The sequence below is a fragment of the Temnothorax curvispinosus genome, unplaced genomic scaffold (assembly GCF_003070985.1).
Source record: "Temnothorax curvispinosus isolate PA1 unplaced genomic scaffold, ASM307098v1 QBEX01004686.1, whole genome shotgun sequence".
In the NCBI taxonomy this organism is placed as follows: Eukaryota; Metazoa; Arthropoda; class Insecta; order Hymenoptera; family Formicidae; genus Temnothorax; species Temnothorax curvispinosus.
In genome coordinates, this window is record NW_020214466.1 from 883083 (window position 1) to 898944 (window position 15862).

The window sequence follows — 15862 nt, forward strand, 5'->3', positions numbered from 1 at the left end:
ATTGAATGTGATCAATTTTATATTTTAACATAATTATTACAAAATGTACGTACATCTGAAAAATAGTTCTTATATTAATAATTAAAATATTGTAATAATAATATATATATTATTTTCTTTTCTATGAGCGACACTTTTTTTTCTCCTGACTTCCAGGTGCAACCAGGTTATATGTACGTGAATGATGACCAAAAGCATCTAGTTAGTTGTGCGCACAGCTTCAAACATCGTCATCGCGTCAGCAGGAGGAAGTCAGTTAGTCCGATGTATCGGTCAAACGTGTCGGTCGATATCCCATGTAAACATTACGAGCGTTTTGTCATTCACCTACGGTAATCTTTAACATCGCGATAAAACGCGATACAGAGCAGAATGCTACGTGCGAACGTCGATCAGCCTCGCAGATAAGAAGATGTCCCGTTTATGCCAACAAATATGTCTCTATTGCACAGTGCTGATCACGCTCGCGTGCTTCCTTGTCTCCGCTGAAGATACGTTAAACTTGTGCGGCAAACAATTGAAGAAGAATGAACGCAGGTGATTAACTCCGATCGACGGACCTTTCCCTTTCCTCTGCAAATCCAATCGTGATATATGCAAAGAAAATTTACTTCCCACGTTTCTTTGTGTCGATGATTCTCATTTTCTTCTATGAAAAGTCCCGCATGATTTTGTACATAACCACAGGACTTGGAAGATAAATTGAACGAAAATTTGATTGACCTGTTACCTGTTAATCTTCTATCGTCGAAGCCTATCTTCGAGAGAATTTTATAAACTTCCAACATGTTGGAGTAAACAAGTAAAATGCATTATGAGAACACGCACTCGCACTTTTGAAGGCTATAAAGTCTCTAGAAATTTCTAGGCTTGGAGGATACAATAGACAAACAATGAGATGATCAATATACGACTTAAAAGTTATAATTGAACAGCAAAATATTAATTATATGTTAGGGATTTGATGTAGCTGACTTTTGTGTTTATTAAAACATGTGTGTTGTTTCGCCAGTTTGGTGTTTGTCAATACATTGGATGGGAAGATATCAGCCCTGGATGCTAACAACCATGGCAAGATACTATGGACTAAAGATTTTAACAATGGACCGATGTTGTCATCCAGTATTCATCGCAGAGAAGTAAGGAAGTTTCTACAAGAATAATCTTTTAATATTGGATATTATTGTAAACAGCTTACCACTTTTAAATAATGTATTACCTTTTGAGGCAAAACATACCTGAATATAAAGTATTAATTTACAGCTTAACAATAATGGACAATGGGTACGTTTGATCCCATCTTTGTACGGTGGTTTGTATAAATTTGATGGAGAAAATTTAGAAACGGTGCCGGTATCAGCAGATCAGTTATTGCATTCATCGTTTCGCTACTCCGATGATTTAGTCTTCTCTGGTGGTAAAGAACTATATTCTTATGGTAAGATTTACTATTTTTTTTTACTATTTAAATTTATTTTTATTAAATGGATTTTCCATAATGAATATATCAAGTACTTCGATAGTAAGCATTAAAAGATGCTTCTAGATAACTAAACTTTATAAGAGATAATAGATTACAAAGTCATATTTTTCAATTAATTTCATTTGAATAAACTTTAATACAGTTTTTTAAAATAGAATTTTAATTAAAAACTTGGATATAAATGTTTGTGATGTTAAAAATTAAACAATTAAAAAAAACTACGTTTTACTTTTTGTAATTAATATATATATATATATAATTTTTATAAAATAGGCGTGTCACCCAATACTGGAGAAATTTTGTACCAATGTAACGTTTCTGGATGCAAGAACAACACAGATCGTCAAGATTACGTGGAACTAGATGTACTTGTTATTCAACGTTTTCAGCAAACTGTGCGAGCTGTAGAAGCTCGTACAGGTAATGAAAGGTAAACTAAATACATTTTACAATCCTATTTTTAATTAAAAAATAAGATGTGTGCCAAATAATATTATTGTTTAAAGATGGAACTTCAGCGTTGGACAATATGATTTAGAACTAGTACCTCCTGATGTTTTTTGTCCCAATGAAGTTGTTGCTTCAGATATGGAAATCAAAGTGGTTATTCCAGAAGGTTTGATTTGGGCTGTCAATAAAAGCAATCCTACCGTTACGTTATGGAAATACAAGGTATAATAAATACAAGTATATAATAATATACAAGTGTAACTATAATTTTTAATGTGCAAAATTTTTAATGTGATAAAAATATTTTTTTTTTAGTTTAGTTCTCCAATTGTTGCAATATGGCGCGAGGACGCATCCCAAATTTCTATAACTTCAGGAGCTTTGGAAAAAATTAACTTATTTAATAGCTCGCAGTGGGAATGGGGATCGGATTCTGCAGTTGGACCAGGTTTATATTTAGGCATGCATGAGAGACAATTATATGTGCAAGAAAATCACAATCACAAAAATTCGATGTATGTTCAACACATAAAATATCCATGGCAGCCATATCCAGCAGCTAGTAAGCTCAATTGAACTTTCTCAGACGTCTCATATTATATTAGACTCTATATTTGCAAAGTTGAGATTTATTATTAATACTTTTAAATTTTCAGTAACTGCCGTTACAGATACTTTGACAGATAATAATAACAATGATGAAGTTTCCATTATTGAAGCAAATGAAGCACAGAATGCAATAGCATTGTCTGTATTATACAATTCAGAATATATTAATGGTATGTAATACTTAAACATGCCAATATATCTTTAACATTGCTAATATGATTATGAAAATAGAATATGATTATGAATATAGAATAATAGATATGGACAAATTTATGATTATGAATTCATACGTCCACAGGTAATGGATTTTACTTATATTCAAACGATCAATTAACTAACGATCAGCAATGTAATCGTAGCAATTCTGATACTTTATATATCACGGAAAAATCTATGCTAAATTATACTCAAAAGGAAGATAATGCTCAAATTACACAGCCACTTTGGCATTGGTGGTAAGTTTCTATAAGTTCTAATTATTTATAAAATATATTATTTATTAAGTTTAATTTTGTTTTGTTACCAGGAGAGAAATTTTAATATTTGCGTTTACAACTGCCCTTCTATTGAATTTTATGTCAACACGACGTTTATTAAAAGCAAGGACAACTACTACAAATGTCTTACTTCCGGTAAGTAAATCAATAAACCGCATAATTATTTATATTCTTTTTTTTACCTTCTTATTTTGCTATTTTGATACCTATTTCTTTCTTTTTATATTTTATTTTAAATTAAATGAATATACTATGTTTCAGCCTTTGATAGTTGAAAGACAAATAGAAACCAAAAGAAGTGATAGCACTAATGATGATAGTGAAAATGTGAATAACTTTAAATCGCATTATTTAACGGATTTTGAACCAGTTGATTGTTTGGGTAAAGGAGGCTATGGTGTGGTTTTTGAAGCCAGAAACAAAATCGATGATTGTAATTATGCTATTAAAAGAATTGCCTTGTCAAATAGGTCAGTACTCAATTATTTTTTTTTTTTTTTGGCTGTATACAGTACATTCTTAAGTAAAATTTAAGTAGTAAAAAGTGTGGTACTTATCTTTTTTTAAATGCTAACATTCAAAAAAAATTTTTGTTCTTTTATTCTATTGATACAAACAATAAACTATATTATTACAAAAATTATACTAAATGTATGATTTTTGTAATAATATAGTCTGTTAAGACTCCTAAATTTACAGAATAATCAATCAGTACCTAGTTGCACTCGCACTCACTTAAAGTACAATCATAACAATAGGATTTTAACTGGATAAGAATTTTATAAAGAAATACTATTGCAGCCAAGATTCAAGAGATCGCGTACTGAGAGAGGTAAAAGCATTAGCTAAATTGGATCATCACAATATTGTGAGGTACTTTCACGCTTGGTTGGAATGTCCTCCTAGTGGATGGCAAGAAGAGCACGATCAACAATGGATTGATAAATTAAAATGTTCAACTGACTTTCTTTCGGAAACAACTCAGACCGAGACAAAACCTAATTCCGTATACATTGATGTTTCACAAACCGATCAGTCCTCCATAGAAAGTGCTAATGAAGATTTAGAATTCAATAACATGGACGCGAACGATGATTCATACATTACGTTTGAAAGATCAAACGAAAGGCAGGATGCCAACTCGTTTTGCATTAACAATTGCAGTACCGATAATTCAGACTTGTCCTCTTCGAGTAGTATAACTGAAAAGGAGTTGCCTAATGTTAATGAAACCGATCATTCCGAAAGTATCGTGTTTGAAGAAACTGATAATAATACTGCGGCGAAAGAAACGGCAAAAGATACTGCGGCGGCAACACGACGCAAACGCCAAAAATCGTTTTTCTTAGAATTAAACAAGATGCCGAACACCCAGAAGTCGGCGAAAATGTTCCTATACATACAAATGCAGCTGTGCCAAAGACTCAGTCTGAGAGAGTGGCTAAAGCAGCATACGTCAAGAGATTTTTCTCGGGTACTAAATATTTTTCAACAAATAGTGGATGCTGTGGAGTATGTGCATTTGCAGGGCTTAATTCATCGAGATTTAAAGGTAATGTCTATCTTAGGATACAGATGACAAAAATCTATTTTATTTTTTATTTTGTAATAAAAAAAAATTTGTTTTTAGCCATCAAATATATTTTTCGCTTATGACGATAAGATAAAGATCGGCGATTTTGGTCTCGTGACCGCGATGACCGAGGGTTACGATAGGGCTCATACACCTGCGGCTGAAAATGAGACTGTTTCTTTAAAAAACAATGTGCATACTGCATGTGTTGGCACACACTTATATATGTCACCTGAACAGATAAACGGTAAAATTTACAACTATAAAGTGGATATTTACTCCTTGGGAATAATCTTTTTTGAGCTTCTTACACCATTTTTTACTGACATGGAGAGAATAGTGGCGCTATCGAATCTAAAAAAGTCCATTTTTCCGAAAGATTTTGCGGAGAACTATCCTGCTGAGGTAAAAAAATTAAAAGAATATATCAGTTCTATTATCCCGTTTATTACATTTTGTATATAATACATTAATTAGAGTTATTGTTACATGAAATTGATAATAAATATCTCTGTTGCAGTACAATTTGCTCAAAATGATGTTGGATGAGGATCCCATTAATCGACCTACAACTTTAGGTATTAAAGCAAAACCTCCTTTGCAGAATTATGAAAAAGTTAGTTTGAATATAGATCCAGATTCAAAGTGGCATTTTGAACTGCCGCAACTGACTAGACATTCCTCTGTGACTAGCAGTAACAGTAGCAATGAATTGCCAGAGAAATAAATCAAGTGTTCATCTTATTTGTGTTCTTATATCAAATATTTTTAACATTCTATCATTACTTATTATAAGTAAAGAGTTTATTTTCCTCTTATAATTCCTTAAGTTTATCACTTAATTATGCTTCTATTAATTTGCCATCATGTACATGTTACAGAACTTTTATACAACAATTATATATAATATTTGATACAACAATTTAGATAAGAATGCTACTGGAACTTTTCGTCAAAATTGTTTTTTAAGAAAATTTTTTTAATAGCAAATACAATTGTGATCATTACATCATCCTTACGAATAACATAGAATCATCACCATTATCTTAAAAAACTATTTATTATAAACATACAATTATGCAATCATTATTTTGTTAATGATTATGTAAATTTACTCTTTACGAGGCTGTAATAAAAAATATGTAAACATTATTTTTTTTAAATACAAGATTGCCACAAGGATTTGGTTGCCGTGATTTCTTTAGATTGTAAAACCTTTTATATCTATCATGATCATCTTCCTTTATCTCTTTCTTTATATCTGTCCTTATCTCTTGCAAAATCTGATAGCATTGCAGTTAAATCTATATTGTTCTGCCTGATTAACTAAAACATATCTGTAGATTATAAAATCTCAATCCAAATATTGGGTTTTTATTTAAAAATTTTTGTAACTCGAAATATAAATGTATCCAAGTACTATAATTATAGCGTTCTAATGAGCGCGGGTTCGTCAAAGCGATTATGCGATTGGATCGTGACGGTCTCGCATCATGCACACGAGAGTACCACGAGTACAGTGTGGTACAGTACTTCGAATCCTCTTTGCCGTTGACGGTGAGTTAATTCGAATATGCCGGTCTGGCGCGAACGAGGTTAGAGTTACCCGAGTTACATTTGATGTTTTCTACTTACATCGAAATAATTATAGCAAGCTTATGTAAGTATATTATCGAGTATGTGCCGTGATTATGTCAATTCATCGTATATTATTCTACGCTTTTAAAAACATTGCGTTATTATTTCGATGAAAGGTGCACGTTTTCCAGATCTAACCTATAAGGTTATCTCCCTTCTAAAATAGTATCACTTGTCACATAATGCGTTGCCTTATTTTTGTAATTTTTAAATTATTTTGTTTTTTATGCATTAAAGGTAGCGTTTGTCTTGTGCTATTTGATACTAGAGATAGTTCCAAAGGGATAAAGAAGAGCTTATCTCTTTCAAACTTTCAAGCTCAGGGGCGCGATTCATGCAATATCGTTATCGTTATGTTGTCGTTGTCAGGTATATGATAAAAAAGCGGAATTTACAATAAAACGATAACAATACTGCATAACGAGTTACAGAATCGCTCTACTGGATTGCCTTTGAGAATCATACGCTCTTAGCACTAGACTCTAGAGCATCATTCTCTATCTTTGTTACTTATGGAAAGTAAGTCTCGTCGAGACTATGAACGTGTTCGTTCATGTGACTGTGTGTTTTGTCCCAATAACAATTTTTGAGGAATTAACAAGAAATTAATTTCTTTGTTATCATCTTTTAACGAGTTTTGTGCCATTTGTGACCTAAAACATTTGCAACTACGTCGCTTTTGCGACTGTTGGTTTGTCCTGACAGTATTTAAACAGATTTGCCTAAGTGCCATTAATGGAGAGAAGAAGAAGACTTATGGAAGTTGAACAAGGACAGAACACGCTCCTAGTGCTAAGAGCATGGTCCTCGAACACAGCCCTATATTCTATAATTCTATATATTCCTGTCATTTAAACTGATTTGCGATAACTTACATGTTTATACATATATCACCTTTTTTCAGCAATACTTTTATAAAATGAGGAATATGGCGCTTACAGAAATAGAGCCATTAAAAATGCAGTTAGACTCATTAGAGATGGCTGGGAAAATGGTAGATAAACATATTATTGCAGACAGTAACTTTCCATCCTTAATTAATCTTATGCGATACAATGTACAAGGTAAGTTATACATTTACATAAAGAAATCCGTACATATAACTGTAAAAATTACTTAATATTAATGCTAATTTGAAAATAAACTAGCTATAATTAATATATTTCTTCTATAGGTGGGCCAACCGTTAGTGGTCTCGATGATCATGACTATCCTAATTTAAATGGTGTGTCAGTGGCTTTAACAAATATTAATCAAATAAAGATACATAGCAAAATTCCTTTGCCTTCTGAAGTGATGGAACACTTTGGCCGTATCCTTTCTATATCTTTTAAAATAGTGAAAGTAAATATTACATATCAATTTATTGTCCCAAAAATAGATTACATATTTACTCCTTTTACTTGCAATCTTCAATCAACCTTTTATAACTGAATCATGGGACGAGAGTCAAAACTGATTACGGATCAGTTTTTTAATATCAATCAAATATATTAAATCCTTATTAAAAATATAGATATGCAATGCCATTGCATGATGGGCCTTTTTACAGAAATTTCAAAAGCGTGGCTTACAATTGACAGCGATATTTATCTATGGTCATATGAAAATGAGTAAGTACTAATGTTTTACATTTTATTGATAAATATAAATTTATATACGCAGAACTAAAATGCTTAAATTTTGCTCTTGTACAGGTCTGATGTCGCTTACTTTGATGGTTTGAATGAAACTATTATAAGCGTAGGTTTAGTAAAGCCTAAGGCAGGAATCTTCCAGAGTTATGTGAAATACTTGTTAATTCTTACAACAACGGTAGAAATAACTATTCTTGGTGTTACGATACCTGATGATGGAGGAGGTAATAATTTATAACAATTCTGTTTATTTGTGTTTGTTAATAATCATTCTTTAAATTTAATCATTCTTTGTATATCCACAGAAATGCAGTTAGTCCCAGAACCGATCTTTACTGTTACTACCGATGGAATAGGAATCACTACAATTGCTAACACCAATAGCGGCAGGATATTTCTCGGTGGTAGAAATGGATCGCTATTTGAAATATATTATCAGGTTGAAAATCTTTAAAAACTTAAAACCGAGATCTCTCTATTTTAGTGTTCTTAATTCTTACACTAATGAATTTTTTCGTATATAGGCAGAGAGCAGCTGGTTTGGCAAACGATGTAAAAAAGTTAATCATTCAGAAGGTCCATTGTCATTTCTGGTACCATCATTTGTCACTATAGCACTGTCAGAGGAAGAAGCTATAATACAGATATCTGTGGACGATTCACGTAATATTTTGTACACTTTGGGTGATAGAGGTACAATCACGGTTTGGGATATTGATAATGGTGGCGCATCTAAAATCACTTCATTATCTCAAGCCTCCCTGGTACAGATTGCTGTCCATGTTGTTAAGTAAGTGATCTTTTGTTAATAGTTTAATATAATATCTAATATATATAATATTTGCATGAATATCGAGAATTAATACAACTTCTTTCTCTCAGAACTCTGGATAGCAACAATTTTCGACCTCTTGTAAGCATATCAGCCATAATGGAATCCGAATCGGTACATTTGAATTTGGTCGTTGTTGCTGCAACGGGAACACGTTTCTACTTCAGCTGCACCTCAATTACAAATCCCTCGAGCAGACCACAAGGTTTACAATTGATACATGTCAGGCTACCACCGGGCTATGCTGCAAATGCTCCAGTAATGAGACCACGAAAAGTGCAAATGGCATATTATCGAAAAGGTAAATTATTTTTTTATAACATAATGTGACTAACACATTTTATGTGACTCATTGTATTGGAATATTTTCTAGGGACCCTCTTTCTTGTTTGCGGTGGTGACACGGAAACCGCATGGTGTTTAAGCAACGATGCTTATCCATTCACAAATTACTTGGCGGAAACTCAGAGTATTTTGCCTCTTGATAGCCCAGTTTGGGCTATGGAGGAGATCATAAGAGATTCAGCTATACACATAGAAAAGCAAAGCAGTGCTCAGGGTGAGCCTCCTCTATTAGTGCGCCAACATATGGAACCACCAAGGAAATTTATATTTTTAACAGCACAGGTATATAATAGGTACATTTTTATCGTATTTATATCATACATACGCATACATTGTTTATTATTATTCTATTTATTTTGTTGCAGGGGGCGATAATTTTAATGCAAGTTCGTCCTGTAGATATATTGAAACAACTTCTCTTAGAACAGCGTGGGCCTGATACTGAAGTAGTACGCGCATATTTTCAAACACAATCTCTAGAACAAGCTTGTGCTACGTGCCTAATCTTGGCGACGCTTGAGAGTTCTCAAAATGCTCAGGTAATGATATATTTTTATATATTGTTGCCCGACTAACTCGCGTTTCTGTATTCGCAACCACTCTCGTTCGCACACTCATTCACACGGAGAAATGAAAACTCACAGCTTCTCGGAATTAATACATTTATTAGCAACGCTTTTACAAATCTCTTATAACATAGCGGGCCAAACGACTCGACCGCTCAGCTTTGAATCTCCAGGGCATCCATTTACAAACAATAGCTCGTTGTCAAAAGAATGCTTTGTAACTTCTTTCGATAACAGTTCGATTTGGCTCGAACCTAAGAGCCGTCTCAGGCGCGGGTGTAACAACATATTATAAAATTTTATTTATGTTGGGAGCTTTCCAACAAGTCGACACAAGTATCGTTTTATCTTTGTTACTCATTGCCAAAAAAGAAAGATAGAACGATGTTTGTGTCGACTTGTATCGCTTGCTGGAAAGCTCTCATTGTATAAGATATTTATATTATGTTCCCATTAATAACGATAAGCATTTTTTATGATTATTAGGTGGCGGAATGGGCAACTCGTGCATTCTTCTTATTTGGTGGTCAAAGAATAGCAGGAATATATTCTCCAATTGATATGCATTCTGGTTTTCCTACTATAACTCCAGGTATATTATTGTTCCGTACATTATAGAATTTAAATGTCCGTACAATATTCGATAAATAATTCGATTTATATTAAAAATAAATTTTATCATCGCAGATTTACGCACGTCTACGCCCAGAGTGCCAAGCTTCGATTCTAGAACTCAAGCCTTCCGAACACCCACGCAAATGGGACTTAGCACAGACATTGGTTTGCAACATTTCTCTGCTAAACATAGTGGATTATATTTATATGTAGGAAGAATACTTCGTCCTATATGGAATGTAAGATGTATAAAACAAGAAACGATAAGTAACAAAAACGTGGTAAGTGATATTGGAGAAAGCTCATTATTTTACGTAATTTTGCAACAAATGTTTCCTCGATTGTCTGAACAACTTTGAGACACTATATTATTACTTTTATTTTTGAAACTTTCATGCTTATTAATTATAAATGTTATTTATCTTTTTCAGATATCCAGTACAGTACCAACAACACAAATAGCTTGGATCTTAAGTCATTTGCAAGCATTAAGATCTTTCTTGAACAAAAATACGCATATCACAAAACAGTACGTATTTTCTAAAACATGATTTCCTGATATATTAATGCGCGATAATTTGATTAGATTATAATAAGTTAATTAGGAAGCCAATTAAAACTAAAACTAAATACATATACAGGCAAAGCACAAGTAGAGGTATAACAAATGGTTTTGAAACAACGATTCAAAGTCATTTTCAAGAACCAATTGTGGAAGAAAGAAACTCATTGGATGCTTTAAAAGTTTTCATCACTCATGCATGTGAAGTTTTGGGTTTATGGAAAATATTATGCGAGAATCAACTAAATAACATCGTCAATTGTCTATCAAAGGTAGTTACTATTTAATTTTAGTTAAACTTTCTGGAGAAAGATTTTATTTCAAATTAAAATCTATGGTGATATATTTCAGGATCAAATTACTCAATTTTCTACAGCTACCTTCAGAGATTTGATTTTAATAGGCCACGAAATATCTTCCCTACTCATCGTTCATTTGATTGATAGGTAAGTTTATGAATTTTATAAAAATACTTCAGTGTAATTAACAGTTAACATCTTGCAGTTATCTTGGAGATAATGCATCAGTGGATTCCGTAAGTGCGAAATTAAGAGAAGTCTGTCCCAATTTATATAGAACCGAAGATGCTGTTTGCTCGAAGGTAACATGAATATATTATCCTTTTTTTCCCCAGAATTACAGTTATCTCAACATTTGTATATTATAAGAATTATATATAAATATGACTATCTTCATAAATTTAGGCAAATGAAATTCTTCTAAAAGCAAAAGGATGCACCAATCCTGAGGAAAAGGAATGTTATCTGCAATCTGCTTTAACGGTATGTCATAATATTATTTGCGCAACACATGGCAATGCTTGTTTAATTTTACTTATTTATTAAATATGTACACAGCTTTGTAAAGAGGTAGCACCCAGGTTGAATTTGAATGCAGTGTGCCAACAGTTTGTCGCATGTCAATTCTACACGGGTGTACTTGAATTGTGTATCTGTTGTGCGGAAAGGATAGATCCCAATAATGCAGCTTCGCATTATTATAAGAACAATGAACCTATAGAGGATCAAGAAGGAAATCTGGCTTTTATGAAACGGTATATAACAACAGTACATATCCTTATGAATACCTATACAATTATATTACACACAATAATACTTTAATGCATTTTCATGTTATTTACAGTTTAGAGATTTATAAGGAATTTACCACGATGCTAGATCACTTGTATCACCAGAGCATCTCTAATCCGTTAACGCCAACTATACCGAGCAAGCCAGGACCACCTTTACAAACTGCGTCAAGTGCTGTAGTAATGCCGGCGAAAGAAATTGTATGTAATGTAAGATTTTTTTAATTGTTTGAAATGTATTATAACGCTATTTTTTTTTTAGTTACACGAGATCATAGACGATGCACTGCATGCACCATGCGAGACTCTTCATTCTTCTATTTATACTTGGATGATTGATAGAGGACTTCATGGTGAATTGGTTGCCTTTGCTGCACCTTCGCTAGAAACCTACCTCAATCGTGTCAATGCGCCTGAATTACTTTGGCAATTCTACGAAAGAAATAAGAATCACGCTGCTGCAGCAAAAATCTTGGATTCTTTAGCTACCAAAGTCGGGTATGCACACATATTGCTTGTAATACATGATTCTTTTGCAAAGATATAAAGATTTATATTCATTTCTTACAGATCGGAAACATCACTCTCAAAGAGAGTCGAATATCTAGCACGCGCTGTTGTATGTATGCGAAGCGATCAAACTGGATATGCTCCTTATCTTGGAATTTTCTTACGCGAATTAGAAGATAAATTAGAAGTAGCTAGAATGCAACAACAGGTACATATTTCAAGCTATCGATAATCATGAATCCAATAATTTACAAGGTGGAACATCTGACTTGATAATCTAGATTATATTTCTTTTATATATGCAGTTAAAAAATATCTTGAAAAGGAGGTCTAGGTTGTGAAGTTAAATGCGCCATCATGTATGCCTTAATATTTAGGTTATTATGTTAATTAATAATCGTTTGTTTTCTCAAATATTTAACAGATACTTGAGATTATCAGCAATCAGCAAAACCTGTTCGATTCTATGATAGTTACAGATGCAAAATTGAGATTGAATTCCTCATTACTCGATATTACACAGGTTTGTAATTTTAATAGATAAATTTCATCTAAATTGTATTCTCCTTGAGATTCTTATATACAACATTAATTACAGTTATATGAAGAATATGCAGAACCCTTACAACTTTGGGAATGCAAATTGGCTATAATTCATTGCTCGGGTCATCAAGATGACATGTTAATTAAAGGAATTTGGACTAACATAATTGATAATGGTATACAATATTTTACATATTTATAACATTGTAACAATAATTTTCTGAACTTTCTAATGAATTCTTAATGATTATAGAATTAGAAAATGCAACAGAACCATCGAATGAAGATAAAATGACCATCTTAATGTGTAAAATTAAATTACTTGGTCAAGAATATACTGGATCACCGCATTGTTTCCCAATTGGTAATTATATTTCATATGTATTTGATTTTATATCGACAATAAAGTTTTATCATATTCCTTTCACAAATTCTTTCATTTTTATATTTTAGATTTTCTAGTGAAACAATTGGAAATGAAGGCATGTAAATATAAGGTATCTAATACTAGTATTATTACTTCTTTCTTGGAATTGGGAGTAGCAATGGAAGATCTTTTAGACATTTATGATAAGTAAGTATATCAAATACAAATTTCTGTGTTCTGGTATTGCAAAATGTTCACCTCGTACACGAACTATCTGTCTTCAGAATGATTGGCAAAAACACTCGTATTTGGTTAAATGAAGGCAATGAATTCCATCTAATTGAATCAACAGCGAACTTGGTTAATCATTTCATTAAAAAAATGACCATAACGAATAGTTTTGTCAGGTGAGTATTAGCTACAAATTATAATTTCTATCGTAAGGGCTAGAAACAAAATAAAACTCAGATTTTTACAAATTAAAGTAGAATATTTTATTTTAAAGAAAAAGAAAGCAAAACATAATTTAAATAAAAATAAATTAATGTTTTAAAATCAAAATTGCAATAAATGAAAATTTCTTTTGCTATCAAAATCGCAATGTTAAACTTGATACTAATTTAAAACTTTCTTTATTATAGGAGAAAAATAATAACAAAGTGTCAGGATGTTATCTCCAAGTGTTTAACAACTCTCTTTAGTAAACCTAATGGTGGAGAGCTTGAGAGAGAAATAACAAATTTGCGGTCAATCCAAAGTATATTGAATCGTATGTAAAACAACTTTGCTGAGGAAAAGTATATACATATATTATATATACACATATACACACACATTATCATGAAAAGAAAGATGTAAACTTTGTGACTTCTGTTATTTGATACTTTTTCCTGACACAAAAAGCAATGCTATTTATGATACTACTGTTAAATAAATTAATTGCTCAACTTTTATGAATATGTATCAAGAAATATACAATTTCTTCCAGGCAGACTATTACTGCCCAATCTTTTACAAATTTGTAAATTCTAACAATACTGTATACTAATAATATAAAAATGTCGAATATATATATATATGATGTGTTTGAAATTACTCCTCCAAATTTGTCACTTAATGTTTTATATAAAAGATACCAAATGCGTCTTGTACAAATGGATTGATCAAAACTGCTAAAATAAAATTGTAAATTTTAAGAATGCAAGTTTTATATTAAAATGTAAATAGTAGTAGTAGTTACACATTAACTCTTCCATTTCCATACATTTAATATCACATATATGTACATACACAAGCAACATCTTACAAGTATCTATTTTGTCACATTATACCCTATCCTTTAACCATACGACACTTTTTTAACTGACAACTGTCGATGTGTGTATGGAATACAGGTCCTGTACAATGTCTGATGAAATCTGAGAAAGGAGATCTTTGTACGAAGTTTATACACCAAGGTCTGTAAGCTGTTTCTAGCTAATTTTCTTCTTTTGGCGATATTGATGTACTCTCAATCGATGGATCATTTTGTCCTTGTCGCATGACTTCTTCAATACTTGCATTGATTTGATTAACGTGTTTGGTGACATATTTTCTATTTCTCCTAATTTTATATCACCTGCATAACAGATTCGCTTTTTTGAAGGAGTTTCATAAATTTCCTCTTTACATTGAACAGTTTCAATTTCTTCTTCACATTGACCACTTTCTAATTTCACGGATGGTGTACTAGATGATTCAGTATTGTTTATATCAGCCGTACTAAAAAAAAATTACATTAAAAATGTACAAATATATAATGAAATAAGGAACTTACAAAAGATTCCAACTAATTATATATGAGATACTGGGATTAGTACCTTCCTATTGGTACATTTGGAAATATTGTTGGCACAGAGTTCGGTTTCAACCGACCACATGAAAGACCAATAGTCTTGATGCAGCTTTTTGTAAAATGTAGGCTGCATATATGACTGTATTTCGAAATCCTTGCCACATGTTTTTGAGTATGACCGGAATTAATAAGGGCTTCTTCCCACTTCTTTCGAAGATTCAGGTCCTTTGGAAATCTAGTCAGTAACATACCAATCAAATTATATATATATAATGCATTAAAATATATTTTATATTATAACATAAAAATTAAAAAGAAAAAAACATTTTATATGTCTGATACAAGTAATTTTAACATTTACTTTTTCAAATACAAAATACTCTTTTAAAATGTGACAAATTTTAGGTTAGACTATTACTACTGTAAGCGCAGAGAAAAATTAACAGAGCTACCGAGCGTTACATCTGTATTAACTTACGATAATTCCTTTGCGTAAACGGGATTTTGTAATAATTTACGATAATTTACTCCGCGTAAACGAGGAAATAAGTTACTTAAAAATAGTAAACTTAAGTTACTTAAAATAGTAAACTAATAACTTACCCAAAAAATGTTAAGAAAATCTTGTTATCCTCGTTTGCCTTTTTATATCTGGATGATTTGCAACCTTCAACGAAGCAATAAATTACCATTGTCAATGAAATAATTTTA

At 31.9% G+C, this 15862-nt stretch overlaps 3 protein-coding genes across 3 annotated transcripts; 2 read left to right on the plus strand and 1 right to left on the minus strand.

Annotated features, from left to right (window-relative positions):
- The first annotated feature begins 196 nt into the window (after positions 1-196).
- On the plus strand, positions 197-5356 carry LOC112453782 (eukaryotic translation initiation factor 2-alpha kinase). Its single transcript, XM_025014712.1, has 13 exons — positions 197-537; positions 1013-1139; positions 1264-1438; positions 1757-1913; positions 1990-2155; positions 2249-2495; positions 2590-2712; positions 2841-2997; positions 3069-3174; positions 3301-3509; positions 3841-4591; positions 4670-5017; positions 5133-5356. Exons 1-13 carry the CDS (start codon positions 413-415, stop codon positions 5337-5339), a joined length of 2898 nt encoding a protein of 965 aa, XP_024870480.1. The 5' UTR covers positions 197-412; the 3' UTR covers positions 5340-5356.
- Positions 5357-6160: 804 nt separating this feature from the next.
- LOC112453780 (nuclear pore complex protein Nup155) lies at positions 6161-14469 on the plus strand. The gene is made up of 27 exons (XM_025014710.1): positions 6161-6272; positions 7155-7314; positions 7425-7562; positions 7767-7863; positions 7948-8111; positions 8193-8326; positions 8412-8677; positions 8770-9020; positions 9093-9346; positions 9430-9603; positions 10117-10222; positions 10318-10526; positions 10677-10774; positions 10887-11079; positions 11159-11253; positions 11312-11408; positions 11512-11589; positions 11665-11861; positions 11951-12098; positions 12160-12395; positions 12468-12615; positions 12832-12930; positions 13006-13126; positions 13204-13314; positions 13404-13524; positions 13602-13724; positions 13959-14469. Exons 2-27 carry the CDS (start codon positions 7170-7172, stop codon positions 14092-14094), a joined length of 3939 nt encoding a protein of 1312 aa, XP_024870478.1. The 5' UTR covers positions 6161-6272; positions 7155-7169; the 3' UTR covers positions 14095-14469.
- A 98-nt stretch (positions 14470-14567) lies between these two features.
- LOC112453781 (THAP domain-containing protein 1-like) lies at positions 14568-15856 on the minus strand. Its single transcript, XM_025014711.1, has 3 exons — positions 15755-15856; positions 15177-15386; positions 14568-15078 (listed from the first exon to the last, which is right to left on the minus strand). Exons 1-3 carry the CDS (start codon positions 15841-15843, stop codon positions 14790-14792), a joined length of 588 nt encoding a protein of 195 aa, XP_024870479.1. The 5' UTR covers positions 15844-15856; the 3' UTR covers positions 14568-14789.
- Between the last annotated feature and the right edge of the window lie 6 nt (positions 15857-15862).

Excerpts from the sequence above, each read along its gene's own strand:
- LOC112453782 (XM_025014712.1), top strand. The coding sequence starts at position 413 with ATGTCCCGTTTATGCCAACAAATATGTCTCTATTGCACAGTGCTGATC. Across the intron at positions 1,140-1,263 it reads CCAGTATTCATCGCAGAGAA|CTTAACAATAATGGACAATG; the intron begins GTAAGGAAGTTT and ends ATTAATTTACAG. Across the intron at positions 2,496-2,589 it reads GCAGCCATATCCAGCAGCTA|TAACTGCCGTTACAGATACT; the intron begins GTAAGCTCAATT and ends TTAAATTTTCAG.
- LOC112453780 (XM_025014710.1), top strand. The coding sequence starts at position 7,170 with ATGAGGAATATGGCGCTTACAGAAATAGAGCCATTAAAAATGCAGTTA. Across the intron at positions 9,604-10,116 it reads AGAGTTCTCAAAATGCTCAG|GTGGCGGAATGGGCAACTCG; the intron begins GTAATGATATAT and ends TATGATTATTAG. Across the intron at positions 11,862-11,950 it reads AATCTGGCTTTTATGAAACG|TTTAGAGATTTATAAGGAAT; the intron begins GTATATAACAAC and ends TGTTATTTACAG.
- LOC112453781 (XM_025014711.1), bottom strand. The coding sequence starts at position 15,843 with ATGGTAATTTATTGCTTCGTTGAAGGTTGCAAATCATCCAGATATAAA. Across the intron at positions 15,387-15,754 it reads ATTTTCTTAACATTTTTTGG|ATTTCCAAAGGACCTGAATC; the intron begins GTAAGTTATTAG and ends GTTACTGACTAG. Across the intron at positions 15,079-15,176 it reads CCAAATGTACCAATAGGAAG|TACGGCTGATATAAACAATA; the intron begins GTACTAATCCCA and ends ATTTTTTTTTAG.